This window comes from Stigmatopora argus, chromosome 5 (genome assembly GCF_051989625.1).
Source record: "Stigmatopora argus isolate UIUO_Sarg chromosome 5, RoL_Sarg_1.0, whole genome shotgun sequence".
Taxonomy (NCBI): domain Eukaryota; kingdom Metazoa; phylum Chordata; class Actinopteri; order Syngnathiformes; family Syngnathidae; genus Stigmatopora; species Stigmatopora argus.
In genome coordinates this window covers 9,565,768-9,586,063 of record NC_135391.1, presented here as the reverse complement: position 1 = coordinate 9,586,063, position 20,296 = coordinate 9,565,768, and the positions used below count along the sequence as shown (strand labels likewise).

General features: G+C 40.4%; 2 protein-coding genes across 9 annotated transcripts; one reads left to right on the top strand and one right to left on the bottom strand.

The window, feature by feature from the left end:
* Window positions 1–284: 284 nt before the first annotated feature.
* On the bottom strand, window positions 285–11,778 carry LOC144073948 (clustered mitochondria protein homolog). Of its 5 annotated transcripts, none has more exons than XM_077599926.1 (29): window positions 11,025–11,778; window positions 10,117–10,291; window positions 7,929–8,038; window positions 7,655–7,826; window positions 7,272–7,409; window positions 7,006–7,160; window positions 6,769–6,923; window positions 6,560–6,676; window positions 5,695–5,827; window positions 5,518–5,610; window positions 5,265–5,431; window positions 4,986–5,165; window positions 4,476–4,892; window positions 4,333–4,406; window positions 4,145–4,249; window positions 3,961–4,061; window positions 3,708–3,860; window positions 3,546–3,608; window positions 3,217–3,449; window positions 3,033–3,117; window positions 2,593–2,746; window positions 2,376–2,515; window positions 2,018–2,098; window positions 1,755–1,880; window positions 1,576–1,685; window positions 1,405–1,498; window positions 1,213–1,332; window positions 1,072–1,145; window positions 285–952 (listed from the first exon to the last, which is right to left on the bottom strand). In XM_077599926.1, the coding sequence occupies exons 2-29, from the start codon at window positions 10,169–10,171 to the stop codon at window positions 421–423; spliced, it is 4,137 nt and encodes a 1,378-aa protein (XP_077456052.1). In that variant the 5' UTR covers window positions 10,172–10,291; window positions 11,025–11,778; the 3' UTR covers window positions 285–420. The 5 variants fall into 5 exon arrangements, with proteins under 5 accessions (XP_077456052.1, XP_077456054.1, XP_077456053.1 ...); XM_077599928.1 differs by having other exon boundaries at window positions 10,117–10,248; XM_077599927.1 differs by lacking the exon at window positions 11,025–11,778 and adding an exon at window positions 10,421–11,014.
* Window positions 11,082–19,829, top strand: ddhd2 (DDHD domain containing 2). Of its 4 annotated transcripts, XM_077599931.1 has the most exons (20): window positions 11,082–11,388; window positions 11,691–11,842; window positions 13,583–13,763; window positions 13,898–14,085; window positions 14,168–14,257; window positions 14,336–14,456; window positions 14,568–14,657; window positions 14,739–14,880; window positions 14,985–15,193; window positions 15,261–15,325; window positions 15,406–15,528; window positions 15,601–15,696; window positions 16,042–16,203; window positions 16,296–16,322; window positions 16,864–17,019; window positions 17,207–17,309; window positions 17,402–17,560; window positions 17,975–18,067; window positions 18,404–18,581; window positions 18,663–19,829. In XM_077599931.1, the coding sequence occupies exons 2-20, from the start codon at window positions 11,723–11,725 to the stop codon at window positions 18,742–18,744; spliced, it is 2,385 nt and encodes a 794-aa protein (XP_077456057.1). In that variant the 5' UTR covers window positions 11,082–11,388; window positions 11,691–11,722; the 3' UTR covers window positions 18,745–19,829. The 4 variants fall into 4 exon arrangements, with proteins under 4 accessions (XP_077456057.1, XP_077456058.1, XP_077456059.1 ...); XM_077599932.1 differs by lacking the exon at window positions 16,296–16,322; XM_077599933.1 differs by lacking the exon at window positions 17,975–18,067.
* The last annotated feature ends 467 nt before the right edge of the window (window positions 19,830–20,296 follow it).

Genomic DNA, 20,296 nt, shown 5'->3' with positions numbered 1-20,296 from the left:
ACCTGTTTTGTTTGACAGGTGTTGGACAAAAGAGGGTGTAACTTGCCACCAGTAATTTAACGTTTGATCACAACGTTTCTGTCAAAACAAAGCAACTAGTTTTGACAGAATTAAACTGTGTATTGTGGAGTTTGGTTCATTCTACCCATTGGGCATTAAATTCATGCTTTTCCACAGTTTCTCAGTTTAGCGGGAGTCACGGCCCACTCATTAATGTTGAAAGGTTTACAGCAATGATTGATTTTTCTTATAAATGTGCATGTAATAATAAAAGCAGCCCAAAATGGAGAAAGCACATTGGTAAACAGTTTATTGTTAAAAGGAAAGTAGAGGTGGACACAGCATGAACAGGTAGAAACAGCATGTCTCAGTTTATCTTACAGTGGGCTGCTACACTCATTTTTTTTATGTCTGAGATTTTCAAACTTGATCTGTTCCATTAACAGAGATGCTCTCCACACCATCACTCCCTGTTTCGCCAGCTGTGGTCATGTTTGAAACAACATCCGCCCAAGTCCCCTTACTCTTGGGGGTCCCGTTAACCTCATCCGATTTCGTCTCGTCAGGCCGTTGCACTTCTTCAGAACCCTCGACCACATTTCCTGAACTTGAGTCACCATCAGCAGAATCCTCCAATGTGTCTTCAGCATTCAAAACTACTCTAGGGCTGTGCTCTTCCTCACTTGCCTCCACTTCTATTTTTTCCACTGTGTGACCATTGGCTGAGCTCAAAATCTCAACTGGGATTTTCTCCAATAGCTGAGTCTCACTGGTTTCCACCAGAGCTGAGGTTCCTTCTTTCGGAACATGATTGGCACTCCCTATTTCTTGAGCTGGCTCCTCTTGTCCATTCATAATTTCAGAGAGCTCCTTAGCTGCATTGCTCATCAGCTCCTTTGTCACGGCTGCCTTGATTTCCTTATGTTTCTGCTTGTACTCCTTGAACCTGTCACTATTGAAATAAGCATAATTGAATAGAGAACAGTGGTAAGAGTAGTAGTAGGCTAATAATTGGCATATATTAGCTTTGTGTTATAATCAGCTTTTCTAACTTTTTATCGCAGTATTTACCTGATAGCAATTTTTCTTATCCCGGTGACCAAAACCATTTGTTCAAGAATAGTCTCACTTGTAGGAGTCAGGCACTAAAAAAGAAGAACCCGCAAAGTGGTTAACAGAAGCAGGCTAAGCTTTAAAGAAATTGCTTCTTACCTCCACTTTCTTAGATTTTGCTCCAGCCTGTCTAATAGAACGTTCTACTTGCACTGCCTGCTTGGTTATTGTGCACAAAAACTCTTTGCTGCATCGTGTCTGGGGATGGTCCTCATCAAACTGCGGAGAAGAAAAGATATAACATTCAATCTGACTCATTCTGATTGCGTTCCCTAAGAAAATGATGCTGACCAATGAGGTAAAAGCAGTGAGGGCCTCTTTTTCGTGATTCATGGCACTTCGGTAGTCTCCTTTGCTGCACAGCCACTGGGACACCAAATGGTGACTACACAGGAAAAGAAAACAAAAAGTTGGAATTTGGGCCAAGCAGTTCGAGAAGGAATGAGGAAAACTACGCCTTACGTAAGGGCGGTGTGCAGATTGGAAGAGCCAAAGAAGGAAGTATTGAGCCTGAGGGCATTTTTTAAGTACTTGCCCGCTTGATCACCTGTTGACAGCAAGCCAAGACAACTCTGAAAGAAAAATAATGATAGGAATAATTGGAATAGTTGTTAATAATAATACCATTTTGCTTAACCTACATCTAGCCTGGCAATGTATGGGTGATCCTCTCCATGGATGGTTAGCAGAAGCAGACGTGCTCTGAGCAGACACTTCTGGCCAAGGTTGTTCTCACCTCCGGCGCAAACGTATACAGCTAAAAGTGCCTAAATAAACATAACCATAAATAAAAAAAATACATTTTGAGCTTATGGTACAACATTGTCTCTGAAAAAAACATGAATAAATGTTGATTTTACATCAATAAAAAATAGGTAGAAGAAAAGCAAATGTTTGTATTTACATATTGGTGGATCGTGTTGGGGTGGTCAAACCCAAGGACTCTCTCACTGATGACTACTGCTCTCAGTTGGACACTGCGGGCCTTTGTAAACAAAGAGGTTTAAAACTAAATTATCTCCCATGTTGTTACACTTAACATAGCTACCAATGATTCGGCTAAGTCATGGTACAACAATAATGCAGCTATTTTCCCATTAAGGATTTTCCCCCCTTGAAATAGTTTATATTTACATTTTCATGCACTCAGTACAATACAGTACAGACCACAACAATTACCTTGTCATCATAAACGACTGCAAAAAAGCTGTGTTTAAACAAAATGAAAGGTCATATTGTCATCAGAATACTACTCAAAGTACCTCAGCAGCTTTCCCTTGCAGATATGCCAGCTTGGCCAAAAGACTGTGGCAGTAACACGCCTCAGGATGGAGATCATCACATACTCTCCCAAACAGATATGTAGCATCTCTTAGTTGTTCATAGGCCTGATCCATCAAACCTACCATTGAATAAAAATTGCGGTTAAAGGACTGGACTTCAAACAAAACACGTTAGTACCAAGGTTGACGGCCTCACCTTTCTGAAGGTAGCCCTGTGCAGCGTGAAATGCCTTAGAAGCATCTGAAGTGGGCATTTGGATGTGTTTGACCATCGGGAAGATGTTGATTATGTCATCTGGTCCAATGGGAGGTTTACTATGGCTGTCAAATAAGTAGTCCCTCAATCTCAGCTGGTGTGGACACAGAACAAACACAAATGAACAAATGACTAGATTTTTTTTTAGGATTAAATAAACTGAGGTTGTTTTCATTTGGAATTTTGAGCTGAAGGACACAAAACCAACATGACATTTTTATCCATCAAAACTTAAAAATTGATTTCTTTCAGTCATCACATGTATCGGCATCCATGTTATTATATATGAATTAAGACTACAGAGTTGATTATGACAACTACAGCTGACCAATAGAAGATATTCACAAACAAGGCATTTCTGACCAGTGCATTTTTCATACCTGTACGCCAGTCTTTAAACAAAACTCTCTAAGTAGGGAGATTTTCTGAAGCCTGTAGCGGTCAACCAGTTGGTTCAGACCAATGCTGTGAAAGAAAAACAACAGTTGTTATAAGACTGACAACAGGCTTTGCATTATAAACAGATTAAGACAGCTCAAACAAAAAGCTTCAGTAGGGTCTTACCCAAAGCCGTCAGAGAGGCTGTACGTTTCAAAGGCATCCTGGCAGACCAGGTTCCACAGCTCGGTCGCCGTAAGCGTGCTCCAGCTCGTGCACTCCGCGGCCCCGAGGCCTCTACCACGGCGTCTTGACTTCTTTTTTGTGTCCTCTCCCACCGCGGCGGCAGTGAAGTGAGGGACCAGTAGGCAGCACAAGAAGTGACTGACCGCTGTAGCTAGAGAAGGCATTTCCAATCCCTGTATAGAGTAAATATAAATGCTGGAGGTTTTTATGAAATGATGCAACAAGAATGTGTGAATACACAAAACAACCATTCCAAAAATGGAACGTACCTGGAGATAACTGTTGAAGACTCGCCTTGTCGAACGCATTAAAATTTCACCCATGACTATTCTCTATTGAAAAAAGAAAGAATTTGAACTAGTACATTTAGGAAAGATGAATGATAAGTTTTGTCATGGTGAGTTTAAGTCATTTTTGTTTGCTAAACCCACCGTTATATATCTCAGGCGGTCTTTATGTTTTGAGTGGTTGATAGTTTTGATCACATGGCCCAGATACCGTAGATTGATGCCCCTTTCGTGTAGTGCTTCTTTTAAAGAAACGCCATCCATTGGGGTTTCATTGGTTTGTAGACAGTGCTCCAACTGCAAAAGTCCACAAATAAAAACAGTTTATTTGCAATCCTATGGCTATCATTGAACAATGAAGATTCACACATTACATACTCAAAATGACTGTACATACAAAAGCCGGTATCTGGTGAGTTATAATGAAAGCTGCAGCTTCACGCAGTATTTTTTCATGGATCTGTAGAGTTTCACTTTCATTGACGGGGAATGATACTCCTGAAAGTACAAAACAGGGGGAAAAAACCCTGCGTTATGATGCTTGAGTTGATTTTTTCTTAAACTCATATTTCTCTTGGTACCTGGAGAGAAGACGTTGGGGCAAAATCGCATCTCAAAGATGATTTCACTAAGAGAACCCACTTCGCGACAAGCAGCCCGCACGGCCTCACTGGCTCGAGAGTCACCTGCAAACAGAAATCTGTACATAAGTGATGCCAACTTTTACATAATAAACACCCATTATTATTAAATGAGTGGCACTTCTTACAAGCTGTCGCACACTCTTCAAAGCCACCGTTGTTATCCAACTTCTCCCTGACAAGCTGTGTAAACTGAGTGTGTCTAAAATAAGCATAAATATCGCAATGAGAAAAATAGCTAAAATTCCGAATGAAATCTAGTTGAACTCACTTGTGATCAATAAAGCTTTGCATCAATTCTGGCCTCAGTCGACATAGGCTGTGAGGAAAACTCTTTGGAAGGCCAAAATCTTTCTGATAATTCTGCGGCCAGCTTTCACGCACAGCCGTGTTTGTCTCATCGGCTCCGTTACAACTTTCTTTCTGTTGCTCTACAGCCCTCGACTCTGGACAGTAGTTGGCATCAGCCGGCAAAGTCCTGAATACATCCAGTATGTAGAATCGCCCGTCTGCCCCCAGTAGTCCCTGCGCATCCACTGATGTGAACAGTGATACCCGATGACCGTTGGGCCCTAAAACAACATGTCTCTGCAGAGAAAGAGCTTTGGCAGAGTGCGCCAAGAGTTCCAGGATGCGTCTGCGATGGGGGGACTCCAGCAAACCAGCGTTTACTCCGTACATCAAGCCCCTGAAACAAAGATACATTCAATATTCATTGAATAAAAGAGAACGCGAGACATCTAAGCCTGAAATATTGTCAACTGTAGGGAAAAGGCCATACCTAGAGACTGGGGGATTTCCCTCTTCCTGCTCTGTGCCTTCCAATCCAGGAGCTAAACCTTGAGCTGACAGGCGCACTCCCCTGTAGTCTACAATGGCCGTGGGTAGAGTGTGCAACCCTTGCAGTCCCTGTAAATCACTGTACATCTGCACCCCTTTAAGCTCCAATCTTTGAGCAGCCCTGCAATCAGATCATGTTTTCAAAATATTGAATCAAATCACCTCTGAGTACAAAGCCAGTTTAAAAAGGATGTTTTGTCACATTTTCTTGTTCACTTACCTGCGACCCCTCTCCCCACCAAACACATTACTCGCTGCCCCCCGACTCATGAATAGGCCACCAAAGAGGAAAGCTGGATCATCCGGATTCCCATTGACTGGCTCGGCAAAGCCTTCCACCACAGTTTCTGCACCCTGGGACACGGTCCTCACAAATGCACTGTTGACCTGGGAAAAGAATGCCAATGTGTTAAGATGAGAAATTGTAATGACGCAATAATTGCAGTTGATTTGTTTTTATTACTCTAGGTTACCTGTAGGAGAGCTCGCTCCCTCTGCAGTCTCTCCTCCAAGCCTGTTTGCGGACGATCTCTGGCAACTTGCAGCTCCTCATTCCAGTCTGGAGTCTGTACAGGTGACAAATGCAGGTTTCTGTGTCATTGCTATTGGCATGTTGTTAGGATTCAAGAACTGGCAATAGTCGAAATCACCTGGTTTGCTGGTTGATCTTCGAGCCCCAGCCTGCTGAAAGTGTTTTTGTGAGTGCGGGTTGCACAGGGGGGCCCAAGCCAACACAGTTTTTGGTAAGGAGTGGGCATCATGTCCACTTGAGATATCTGATGTCTTAAAGGAAACACACAATAATGTCATTATAAATACTACACTATTGTGAATTGTTTAAAAAAAATCTGTCACCACATGCACAAATAATAATTCCACAAAGCATGAATTTATGCCTTTTGATAATGAGTGCTTTGATTGTTGGTTTCACAGAACTGCTTGCCCAATTCCTGTGTCATGTGTTATTTCAGAAACTATTACATTTAAGGACAAAATACAAAATGTGTCCTCTCTATTTGAGTGTCCTTGTATATTGTATATTTTGCATACTCGCAATGCAGGTGTGTGCCAACTTTCTTAGCTAACTTTGACCTTTTTTGAGTGTATCAGCATTTACGTGCGTGGCCTGACTGACATCACATTGTCAAACAATGGCTGTGCACGGAAGTGTTATCATTTTTTTTGTTTAAAAATTATTTTCTCCAATATTAGGTCTAAAAAAATTGCGCAATAGTTAAATACTTTTTGCAAACTTCTTTCACATGAAGATAATTTATACTCAATGTTGATTATAGGATTAACAAAAACAGAAGCAATTGAGTCAACTTTATGTTGATATTAGATCCCTGTCATTTATATTTTGCTTCACGATAAATGGAATTCATTGCATCTTTTACTTTGTTCTTGTTGGAGCAATTGCAGCTTAATTGAGAAATGGCCACTCATCACAATGTTGTAAACAAACACAAATGTAACATGTTTTTTTCTTTCTTACAAATGCTGTTGTAGTTTTACCTGCTTTTAGTAAAAGCTTGTTTGAAGGCTGGGCTAATATAAGAGAGCAGCTCAGTGAAGCAGTGGCATACTGTGGATGATTGGGAAGGACGGGGATCAAAAACCTCTGGTGTAGATCTGAGATGAATTGAGATAAAAAGAGATCATTTTAAAAAACATTATTAAAAAGGGTTTAGAAAAGATCTGGGTGGACGTAAACGTGTGTATACCTGTTAACAAAGAACCCTTTCGGACAGGACGTGATGTCAAAACTTTGTCCCTCCGTTGTCACCACAGTAATGTACATAAAGTCTCCTTGTAACTTCCTATTTCCCGGTGGAGGGTCCCAAAAGCTAAGAGACAAATCCCGAAGGTAGGTCGGGACCTGATAACATCAATGTTCAAAACTTTAATGGATTTATAATATTGTGCAATCAGACTGAATGTATCGGTATAGTATCTATTACTTCTGGTTGGGAACTATGTGGTAGTAAGGCCATCAAGGGCCTGTCAGAGGAACCAGGCAGGAGGTAATCGGGGGGTGCACCATCATTGTTGACCGCTTCAGATTTTGGGTTGCTTGCAGAGCGTTTCAGGTTCTTTCCGTTCGGTAAAGATGTTTCTGGAACACAAATGACTATTACTATGATCATAATGGCTATTTTAGAGGTGTGTCACTGCAATGCAATTCTCTATACTGAACATTCATCACCCTTAAAAGATGCACTCCTACCTGGTACATGTGCATTTGTAAGTGTGTCCAGTAAGCTGGGTGAACGTCCTTCTCTCAATGCGTCCTGAGGTCCGGATGCCCTCAAAAGTTCGAGGACCCGAGCCAAGTGATGTCTCGCTGAGTGGGCAGTAAAAGGCTCTGGAAAGACACGCAATGTTAGGGTGAAAGTCGCATTATCCTTTATGACACTAACAACTAAGTGAAGTAAATGAGTAAATATTTGAATTAGGGAAATTTTATTTGGGAAAAAGTTGTAGTTCTACAGTAACTGTAATTGATATATACTATACTGGGTAATTACAATTTAAAAACTCAAAATGTATATATTCACACCAGTTAGTATATGAATGAAAAAAAATCCAGTCAGTAGAAATTAGTGGTACCTTCAACCAGGCGCAGGACAGCTCCAGGTTTCAGTCCCTTCACGGTTTGTAATCCAACAAGGGGGTCGAGAGGTGTACCAGCAAAAGTCAAGTACAGGTTGGAGCGTGGGGCGACCTCATCTCGTGAGAGCAAAGTTGTTAGCGCATCTTGAACCAGCCAAAATCCACAAATCTTTGCACACAAATTGGATAGCAATGGACAGTCGCAGAGTTAATGACATGGCCAATGAATGTAAACTCTTTTAACATTTGATACAGGCTGTTATGTATGTACCTGAAACTCAAACGGCTCCACTCCAGCTCCCTGGATCTTAACGGGGAATGATGAGTCATCTTCGTGCTTGGTAGCAGGAGCATCTTTACCAAGCGTCGGGCTGACAACATCTGTTTGGCAAGAGCAATCAGAGAAGCACATCTGTCTTCATATTGATATATTCTGACCATTTGAATGAATTGATATGATTGAGTGGAGAAAATGAATGAGCGAAATAGACAAAGCACTTCCTGGAGAAATGGTTCGGGTGATGCTTTCTTCTCTGGTGGGTCAAGTTTAATGACTAATTTGGGGGCATTTTTGGGTCACTTGTTAACACATTTGCTCACATTAATGGCACTAAACACCCAAGCTGATAGTACAAAAATTATAGTAATCAATTTCAACTTTCTTTTAGTGGACAGGTGAAACCTAGTAGTATTAACCCATTTTGCCCGACTGGTCACAATTGTTGGCAAAGTATAACTGTGATTTTTGACTCGCAAGAAAAATTATGAAAGGTGCTAATGCAACTTATTCTAATTTTATGCTTCTGGAAAACTTCGACAAAAGTTTTAAGTCTTTATAAATCATTTCCAAGTGCCCCCTGTCAACTGATTAAAACAAAATGCCATAAAACTGGTGAGAACTTGGGGCACAAATGGGTTGATCCACAAGAATTTTCAAATAAAAAACTAATTTCCTGAGGACTACAAAGTAAAAATTGCATTTTTTACACTGTATGCTTGCAGGGGTTTAAGAGTTAAGTCCATGAACAAATGAATGAGTAATAAATGACATTTGAGAAGGAGCGATCACATTGCTGGGTTAAAGAAAATTCAGTGTGCATCTTCACTCTTTACACATATCCCATGCACAGAGCAGGACCTAGCATGCACAACCTACATTGTGACTGAACCTGTTGAATTTGCCTAATAGCCTTCATGTCATGAGGAGTTGAGGGGACAACCACACCCTGTAGTGGCATGCGAAGACTGCAAAGTGCTAAAACACAAACTAACACAGCTTTAGCCTTGCAGTGAAGCATTCATGAATGTGCCTGCGTCGTACTGCACCTTCTCCAAGAACTTCACACACTCATTTGGGAGGAATGTGGCCGTTTTACAATAAAACCCTTGCTGTCAGCGTGGGATCCCACCATTGGAAATCACCCAAAGAACAGCTTCTCCCTTCACAATTGGCCGAAGGAAGTTTCCTCCTCTTTTCTGGCACTCAGCCACTGGCCTCTTCTCGACTGGAGGTGACTTACTACTTCAGCAACCTGCATAGTTGACAAGTTTATTTTTGTGCTCTGACTAAATGTTTTTAACATTCTATACGGCACTCAATTGACTCATTGTCTGCCCTTGACGTCCAATCAATCTAGACTGACTCCAAGTTAAAATCAACTGGAAATCAAGCACCGTCATTGGTATTAAAAGATGCTCCAATCTGCTGGTCTCACTTGGACTACTTATTTATTTATTGATCATTGATTTGTCAGTTTGTTTGTTGTTGTATTTATGCACTTCATAGTGAAGCTTTAAATCTTATTATAATTGTATAAGGACAATAAAAGGCATTCAATTCAATGAACATTCTCAGCCAGTCCTCACGGATGGAAGCTTTGTCAATGGAAAACAGTAAAATACTATGGAAAAAAAATTGTTTTAATGTCCATTGCCAGTGTATTCCTATTATTTTTGTTCTGTAGTACATTTTAAATCATACAATTACTATTTATAAATTATTAAAGGTTAATGATATACACACATTTTTATGCATTTTTTTACATTACCAAAAAATTGCAATTTAAAGAGCTAAAGACTATCATCATTGCATCATTTTGTGATGGTTTTTGTTGTGACTTTAGCTGTTGAAAATTGTAACCACATACATTAGGAGCGTAAGGGCCTTGGGGCACGCTCACCTGCAGACAGGCCAGCACACATTCAACCGTAACCACTCCGTCCTGTCTAAGGGGAGTGGCAAAGGTAAGAAATTCGTACGAGAATGAAGACTCCCTTATTCTTGGATATCAGGTTTTGTCTCTGTGACTATTTGCACTATGAAAACTAAAAAAGCAGACATACTCAAAGCAGCAGAATAGTGTTTAATGTCCGTCCCACCCACCCCCTCTCAACTCTCAAACAGGGAGGGCCCAATGATAAAAAAAGAAGAAAAGTAAAAGCATATTTGGCTTTCTCACCATTCGTTTTGGCTTGTCCTCTTCTTGCTGCTCCTTTCCTCACTTTGTCCTTCATGTTTGCGTGTTGATTGCCTTTTTTTCCTCTTGAATATTTTGGATCCACTGGCCTGGAACTGCCGGTCTTGCGTCAGGCTGGAATGCAATGCAGAGTATCTGAAAATGTGCAGCCGGGTGGCTTTTAAAGGAAGCAGAGTGAAAGTAAATGACAGTGGAGGACTCTGGCTCCTGCCCCTTCAGTTCTGCAAACTCAACTTATCTGTTCACTCAGTTAAAAAAAGAAAAAAAGAAGGGAAAAAAGCCCCACCCTCTTGTTGCTCCACACAGTCAGTCCACTTCTGCATGTCTCCCACACTTTGTAAAATTGGGTGTGTCTACGCATTCTATCTGTGCTCACTCTTCCTACTCCAGGCATATTTCACTCTCTATAAACTTAAGTGAAATGAAGTGCATATTTTGCTTAGTAAAAATGACATCTCAGTCAGCACATCAATCATTTATTTCCACATACTATAGTACAGTACCCAGTTGGTTTAGTTAAGGTGACGTGCAGTATATTACATACTAAGTGGAGTCATATTTACATGAACTACTACTACTACTACGTTTGATTCCCCTACAAATGGGTGCGCCAGTTCTTTGTGGTGTGGTTACTCACATATTGGGAATTATTGTCATTTACGCATTTACACTAAACAAGACCAACAGGATCTGTTCTAGATTGGATCAGAATTCCGTAAAAGTAACATAGAATACTTTGCAGATGAACGGCCGAGAAGTTATCTATGTCGCCAGTAAAGTTTCCCAAAATCCTCCAGAATACCACGTGTACTTTTACAAATGTACATCAAATAAGAAAGAATGGGCACCGAAATGATGAAATACATTGTAAACAGCACTGTAGTACTCACCGTGAAGTCAGAAAACGTCAGCAAACTCGTGACGTCATCGTATCATTAGGTGGGTATTGCAGTGGTGCCTTCGATTGCTATTCGTAAATGCAAACATCACTCTAACGAATTTCTAATGTATGTTTCTCTGATTTGTTTACAGGGAAGAGATGTTACTAAAATGTATATACAACATCATTTAAGGAAGAATTTGTGAAAACAATGTCTTTATTGCCAGTTCAAGAGTCATATTAAGTCTGAACGTCTTGACCGTACTTGAATGTAACACCATTTGACAGGAGACCGTCCTTGGCTAATGTAGCTAAGAGTCGGGGATAGAAATAAACGAATTCGGAACCGAAGATCAACACTTTGGAGGTTGTAGGTGAGTTTAAGTCCATATTTTTTGTCGTGCTCATTTTAAAAAAGATCGGAAAATAAGACGATTAATCCGCGCTCCTTCTCGCAACCTAAAGCCTGCTAGCATGTAAACAACATCTTGAGAAGGTGGACACATAACCATTAATTCCAATGTGTTTTAAAAATGTCACGTTAAAATAGATCACGTTACATAAACCTTGTCCTGTATCCCACCATTTTGATTATATAGCGACAGCTGCTGTCAACGTAAACAACTATTGGTTTATTTCAAGTTTGACATTGTTATTATTTTGCCAATTTCCTCAGTAACGGCAGCAGGTTGGAATAAGGTTGAGCTTATGTCCCTCAATTCTGGTGACCGAGGGGCTTTACATCAGGCTTCCCCCTCTGCCAAAAACAAAGACCACCAACAGGAGCTGCCCACTACCGTGGCTGCAGATCACACACATGTGGACCAGGTAAGACCTTTGTTTTGATGCCACCTATAATGAGTGCTGTTTAGGGTTCGCATAGGAATGGGAGGGGTTTGCATCTGGTTGTCAACACGTGTGTGCTATTCAACAGCTGAACACTCTTCTCTCAAATTGAACAGTTCTGGGGTTGAGAGTTTGATCCCAGGTCGGTCCTCACTGTGTGGAGTTTGCATGTTCTCTCTGGCCTCAGGTGGGTTTTCTCCAGGTACTCCGGTTTCCTCCCACATCCCAAAAAACATGCCGGGTAGGCTGGTTGAACACTCTAAATTGCCCCTAGCTGTGAATGGTTGTTTCTCTCATTGTGCCCTGCGATTGGCTGGCCACCAATTCAGGGAGTCCCCCGACTGGTGCCCAAAGTCAGGTGGCATAGGATCCAGCACCCCCCATGACCCTTGTAAGGACAAGCGGTTCAGAAAATGAATGTATGAATAAATTATAATTGTTTTATAATCAAACTCCTAATAATGACAGGCAATTAACCTCACAGTTCTCAGATTAAGGGTTCATTACCTGGTGGGAAATGTTATTATAATTGGCTTTAACACATAACCGTCCATCTGATATGAAAAATATGCTTTTGTGAAGATTCCTTCTGCACTCTTTTGCACTGTAATGGAATTACTTTTGTCCTCCTTCCAACTGAGACATTTCACACAGTTCCTGGTGCATCATTGCACAATACTTGGATTAAGAATTGAGAATCACATTGCTGTCAGTCATTTCCTCATGTCTATTTGTCTATTAAATCCTGTAATGTAAATTAGGAAAGAAACCCACCCGCAACAGTTACAATCAAGTGACATGGCACCCCTCTCCCTCACTGAGCTACCAGTGACTGAGAAAAGCGTAACACAGTCCGAAGCACTTGATATATAATGTATGGAACAATGCCCCTCTGCAACAACTCCTAATACCTGGCAAAACTCCAAAGCTGTGCCAGGCATGACTGAAATAATCTATTCACTCAGCTTTGTTACATACAGCTCACACCCCTCAAAGTGTTCATCAAGCTCAGCGCTGAATAATTCTTATTTAGTGCCAGAGTTGGTTTGTGTTCCTGTCCTAATGGACAAAAATAGCCGCTACATTCTTTACTCGTTGCGTGACAGCCTAGCATAATGAAGACACTGCCCTTATGTCCAGCGAAGGAAATACTTTGACTGTACTTGGTAGTCACATATTGTTCTTCTGTATGGTTTGACACGGTGTTAGTTATTGGTAGGGATTTGAAGCTACTGTCCTGTGTTTAGCAACTGTACCTTTAACAACACGTGGTACAGATAAATTCCAAGTTATTTCTTTTCTGGAGTTTCAACACCCTCCTGACTTGTTTCCTACTTGGCACTGGTGTAATTGCGTGTCAAGCAGTGTTGGCTCTAAATGTGTAAGATTCAAGGGAAAGAGGTTTGCCTAGAAGCTGTACTTGTGTCGCCCATACAACGAGGGGAAAACTGGATTAGAAGAGGGCAGAGTAAAACAGAGCTTTGTCTGTCTGACCAAGAAGAGGGTGAAAGACAAGGATAGAGGAGGACTGATTCATCCCTGTCTGTTGTTCTCTACTTTGGCAGATGGCCTAAATTTTCCTCTTGAATAGTTTCTTAATGGAACACACCGTAATGAGCTTGGACTTTTTTAATTGTTGAAGTTAAATCAGATCCAACATTTGATACTAGCATTTGTTTATTTTTTTTACTTAATATTGTCCATTTGGCCGATTGTCTACAGGTCTTGCCACCAGTGGATGAAGCCTCACCCGGTTCCAGTTCGTCCTTTGAGATGCTCGACATGGAGCCTTACCAAAAAGTGCAGCCTCACTGGTTCTTCTACAAACGTAGCGATGACAAGATACTCTGGCTCCCTTATAGTAGAGAAGATTCAGAAAAGTTAGAGAATGCCAATAATGCAGGTAAACACTCAATAACTAAGCATAGACATATACTAGAATTACAAATTATATTTGCTAAAGGAAGGAGCTAAGTGGACTGCATTCCATGATTTTGCCACCTCTGGTCTAAAGTTTACTTTTGGATGCGTTATCAGCAGGCGATGCGGAGGTGGTGGTGGCTGTGGAGGGTGAACGCTATGATGTGCATGTGAAGGAGAGGAAGTGCTATGCCGTGTACTGGGAACAAGCCCCTTTTGAAGTTCGGCGCTGCACGTGGTTCCACAAGGGAGATAAAGACATGAGGTTCATACCATACAATGAAGATTTCAGCAACAGTCTGGAGGTAGTCTATTCTAACAGCACGGAACTGTTTGAAATATCACCCGTTCTTCAATAAGAGCAGCCAACCTGTTCCAATTCCCCAGGATGCCTATATGATCGCAGTTACTTTGGATGAGTGGAAAAGGAAGCTAGATTTTCCTACAGGAGAAACGGTTATTTTACACAATCCCAAGGTGAAAACTGCACCAATACGGTTATCCTCAATGAATATGTCTACTATTAAATGTCTTCTTCTTCTCACCCCTTTTCAGTTGATAATGCACTATCAGCCATTTGGATTGCAGGAAGACTGGATTTCATCCCCGTCCGAAAATACACGTCCTAGAACAGTGAAACGTGGAGTCCATAACATTCCTGCAGAAATACCTGATGGTATGATTTTTTTCTTAATTTATTGTTTAGCATTTACACACTAGGTCATTTATTAGAAGAAATCTTAATTTCTGAAGGTTTTAGGGAGTTTCATATTCTGTTTATTTGAAGGTGAACCAGAAAACGTGGACCACCTTGTATTTATGGTCCATGGCATTGGTCCTGCTTGTGATTTGCGGTTCAGATCCATCATACAGTGTGGTAAGTGATTTCATTTGTTGTTTGTTTTTCCAACAGTGCAGAGATAGATTTATAATTCCTTGTCCTATGTTCCCTTTCCAGTGAATGACTTTCGCAGTGTGTCACTGTCCTTGTTGGCTTCTCATTATAAGACCGCTCAACTCGAGGGAAAGGTGGGAAGAGTGGAATTCCTCCCTGTGAATTGGCATAATGCTTTACATGGAGATGCCACTGGTGTGGATGAGTAAGTTTAAGGAAGAACCGAGTATGAACATAAAAAGAAACCCAATTTCTCTCTTTTTGAATCTTACTAATTCATATCCATTCTTTTTTTTTTCCTACTTCCAGAGATATTCATCGGATCACTCTGCCCAGCATCAGCAGATTAAGGCATTTCACCAACGATACCCTACTAGACTTGTTTTTCTATAATAGTCCTACCTATTGCCAGACCATAGTGGACACAGTCGCTTCAGAGATCAACAGACTACACACACTTTTTAAAGAAAGACACCCCAAGTTCAAGGGGGAGATTTCTGTTGTGGGTCATAGCCTTGGTAAGACACATATTATTCTTCATCTAACCATTTTGAGCAAGGACACTCAGTAATCGTTTTTCAACAGGTTCTTTGATCCTATTTGACATGCTAACCAACCAACGAACTGGTCCAGAATCAGCAAGAGAAGAGGTATAATTGTGTGCACACACAATGATTACTTTGTTAATAAGTTCACTGAAAAGAGATTTTAAAAGAGGTCTATGCTTAAGGCGCTGTCAGTGGAACCCTGTCATCTGGAACCTGATACACTTTTAGAGCAGACTCTTGCCCGCCTGGGCCTGCAGCAATATGCAGGCACATTGAAGGCAGAAAACCTGGATCTTGAATCACTGGTAACACACACACAGGCAAAATCTTACATTCTATGATCATTATTTCGACTTTTAAAACAACTTTTTTTTTAGAGTCTTTGCCAAGAAAATGATCTCAAAGATTTAGGAATTCCTCTTGGGCCCCGGAAGAAGATTCTGAAATATGTCAAGAAAAAATGTTTACCAGAGGTTAGACGCATATACTTATTGATACAGTGAATTTTAGGTTATGAATTATTATTTATGTCAGGTTTGAGTGTTTTTTTTATTTTATCTTGAAAATATATCGCATTTACATTATGGTGTGTTGCGTGTGGTAGTCTAAGAAAAAATGAATGTGATCCATTTTGGAATCACGCGCCAATAAATAAATAATACAAAAAGTTAAGCCTTCATTGTCAAGGTCAGATTTACTGTATACCAAACTTTATAATTTCTTACTACTTCCACTATTTCCATTCTTCCCGGGTAAAAATAATTTGTCAAAGTTTGTTTTAAATGATGGACTAAATATTTATTTTAATGTTCAATTAGGATTTCAAAGCAGGACATCTGAGCCTAGAGCGGCAAGGTTCCCTCCACAGGGGAGACAATGGTAACCAGCCTCCAGGAGCTGTCGAAAAGGGCCAGTTTCTCCGAGCACAGTCCATCACCAGCGCTGTAGATTATGAATATTTCAACATGGGCATCGGACAGGTACCACGCATGCATGCATGTAAACGGGTAGATTTGCTTCCAGCCTTCATGCATCACCCTCCTGCTTCTTTCCTGCCTGCTTGCCTGGATAGACCAATGGAGGCATAGCCAAGGGACAGGTTTGTCTCAAGTGGTGTCCACATCCTTCCAAACACAGTATGCTCCAGGGGTCACCAAAATAAAACCCACTTACACAAGCTAGCCCCCCCAAGGGTCGGTCTCTTCAAGAAATAGCTCAATAGTGATTAGGTGTAATGATTAGAAATGTTGGAGAAGCGACCATTTCACAGTAGGTGATTTAAGAACAAAGTCTTACATATTGACATATATTTGTATTAGTAAGCCCCTGAGAAAAAGCTCTTTTTTTTTAAATGGTCGGTGACCCCTGGTAAAGTTTCTTATGATCAATATTATTTCATTGGCCATAACAGACTTTGAAACATAAGCTCACCTTCACTTTCTGTTCTCATTCAGCCTTGCATGAATGGCCAGCTCTTCTCTTTGCATGCTCCTTTTTTTTTTTGAAGTTGTATGTAGGTTTTGGACAGGATTTCTACATTAGTGCACCAATATTTGTTTTATGGGTCTGCAGTGATTGACAGAAGACTAGCTCTCTTTTAGCAATTTGAACATGAATGATTAAGTCTTTTCTCTCTGCAGGTATCCGTGGATTACCCACAGCTCCCGTTTCAGCCACAGACTTTTTTTGCTTTTGGATCGCCTATTGGAATGTTCCTAACTGTCCGTGGACTTAAACGCATCGATCTCAACTACAGTTTCCCGACCTGCAAGGGCTTTTATAACATCTATCACCCGGTGTGCGACAGTAAATATTTATACATTTCTTGAAAACAGCCTTTTTATCTACCTCTTACCTGGTCTAATGCCAGGGGTCTGAGATAAGTGTCGTTAAGGCCCGTAGTTGGTGACCCCTGGTCTAATAAATGTCTGACTTTTCAATTAAATCTCAAAATAACCTCATACATTGCCTTTTCTTGCGCAGTTTGATCCTGTTGCTTACCGGATTGAACCCATGATTATTGCGGATGTTGACCTTGAACCCATGCTAATTCCGCACCATAAAGGACGTAAAAGGATGCATTTGGGTGGGGATTTCTTGTTTTTCTTGTACAAACACTGTCATGGCTTGATCTTTTCTTCCAAAATCCTAAAGCTAATATATCTTTTTTTTTCTTAGAACTGAAGGACAGCTTGACCCGCATGAGCATTGATTTGAAGAATAATTTTCTGGGATCATTACGGACGGCTTGGCAGTCCCTTTCCAGACTACCAGTTGCAGCGCTCCCCCCAGTTGATGGAGAAACTATAACAGAGGAAATTGTTAAGGAGACACAAGGTAGATTTGAGGAGTTTGTAAGTTGTTTAATGTAGCAGAGCCCAAGATTAGAATTAGTGCCACTACATCCCGCGCTACTCTTTGGAAAATCTACTTAAATATTTGAATTAGTTTTTTTCTGCAAGGGATCCATTAAATGTTAGCCCCCGTGCTTATTGTTTCAGGTCTACAGACAAATATAGGGCTAAAAATTGGGGGGGAGAAATAAAAAAAAAAAATAGCAACAATTCCCTGGCTTCTGCTGTGGTAGATAAATATATCAACTATGCAGTAGTATGTGTGTTTGTGCATGTGTCTAACCCCCTTGTCTTCACACTCCTGACCCTCTGCTTGCCAACATTCTCCCTATTTGTCTCTAACACCTGCTTCCCACGCCCTTTTGCACTTTTGTGTGAACCACTGCATTGGCTGCAGTTTGTGCCTCTGCTCAGAGGGAGGAAAAAAGTGGTGACTTTTGGACTAAAATATTGGAGTGGCCCAGGGCCCTTCATAGCCATCCCTTCCAAGGTAAGCCAGGGCAGCAACACAGCTATCAGGGATAAATGCACACTATGTTGTTATCATTTCAACTCTGCTAGTAATGAATTGAAATTTGAAATTTGCTGAAAGATTCCTTTTTTTTGGGCTACTTAAATTATAGTTCAAGTTAAATTACACAGGAATAATTACTTATTGTATAGGACCAGGACAGATGACATTGACATGACAGTGCTTTGGAAACAGGACTAAAAGACTCAAATCTAATATCAATGATACAAAATGTAATTCATTCCACTTCCTTTGTCTTGATTGTCGTGACTGAAAAGATTTTACATCGAATAAACGAGTCTGTTGTTCCCGCAGGCGAAAATGAAGAGGTGGAATCGCTACGATCTACAGGGGAACCGCAGCCAGCAGAGCAAGCAGAAATCAAAATGGGAATGTTAAACGCAGGGCGACGCATTGACTTTGTGCTTCAGGAAAAACCCATAGAGAGCTTCAATGAATATTTGTTTGCCATTCAATCTCATCTTTGCTATTGGTGAGGATGCTTCTGTTCAAACTGCCTTCTAATCCTTCCTTTTTCAGTAAGATTATTTATTTTGTACTTTTTCTCTAATAGGGAATCTGAGGATGCTGCTCTGTTGCTGCTGAAGGAAATCTATGACAAATTGGATGTAGCATTGGAACAGCATCAACAGTAATCAGATTTTTCCTCAATAAATGCCACTGGGACCTGGGAGTGGAAACACAAAGGATCATCAACAGAGGTTGTGAAACCCTCCTCCAGAATGCCTTACTGCCCGTGACAGTTGTATCTCTCGTGGTCAGGTGATCGTCAGTCACGCCACTCAAAGTTTTAGGCATCACACAATGTTGGCTAGATGTCGACTTAGTGATTGATCCTGCTCGGTGTTGCACGTGTCTATTATTCCTTACCATGCACTTTCATTAATATCATATCTTTCACACAGCTAACTATAAATTTAAATAAAAATACATTTTGTTATTATGAACAGAAGTTTAGTTGAAAAAGAAAAAGAATAACATGTATTGACTTGCTCAAGCACAATTTATAAAAGAAAGAGTGTGCATTCACATCCTATTGCTTTAGAATTTTATTTTGGTAGACTGAAATATTTTTGTGTCTTTGTTGAGTCCAAGGTTCACCCAAAGAAACTGAAAGCTGCTGCTCCAACATTGTGCAATTTTGCTAAAATGTCTAAATGGTGTTTTTATTTGAGCTTTTCTTTTATTTCACATATATCAGAAGTGTCTGTGGTGCATTTAATTCTGTACATTTTAGAAGTTTGCAATTAGAATATTATACTGTGTACTGGCAGATATGTTTGCAGAACTTATTTTGGATCATGTCAAGGGCCAAATTTATTTTCTTTCTTTTGCCCCGAGGGATTGCACAATGAGTTCCCCTCTGTCTCGAATATATTGTTGCACTGTTTTGTGTTATAATCTTAGCACTGTAAATCTTTCTGTTTGAGTTTTCTATGTCCTCATGTAGTCTATTTGTCTCTTTCCTATGCACAAATTTGAGAGCTTAATCAAAATATGTCTAAACCAACTCTAAATATAATCAAAGGCAACTATTTTTTTCCTATCCACAAGTCCTTATTTTTCACCACATACTTGCTTACGATAGACTCCTAACATATTTAAATCTAGTGAGAGGCTTATTTTAAGCTTGTGCATTTCACATGTGGGTCATATCAGAATTTGAAGACATTTTACATCCTTACCCTCTTAAATTTGAAATAAAATCAAAATACAAAAACATGTTTTTTCCTGCATAACTAAAGGTATACTTAGTATTCTAACTGCTGTCTTTAAATGAAGTTGAAAGGCTGGTCTTGACAGAAAATCCGGTTTGCCCTGCTGACCATTCCAAAACCGATAGAGGATATAGACTTCTCCTTTGTTTCACCCTGCTTTTTTCAAATGTATTTACTTATTGTTAAAACTTTTGTGTTCAGTCACTTAGATTAGAGAATGGTAAATCTGAATGTCTTAAAAGGCTGAGACAGTTTTAATGTGCCACATGGGAATTTTATGTACTTGGTTTACTCTGCTCATTTTTGTTGCTTTACTTGTCTACGTGGTATTACAATCATCGTGCATTGTCAGACTAGGGTACGTCTCTTGAGGTTAGAGTCTAGTGCATCTAGTCCCAACAGGTACACCATGAGTTAGGGTGCATAAAGAGGGGCGCCGACCTTCCCATCCCCCTGATCCTCATGTGCA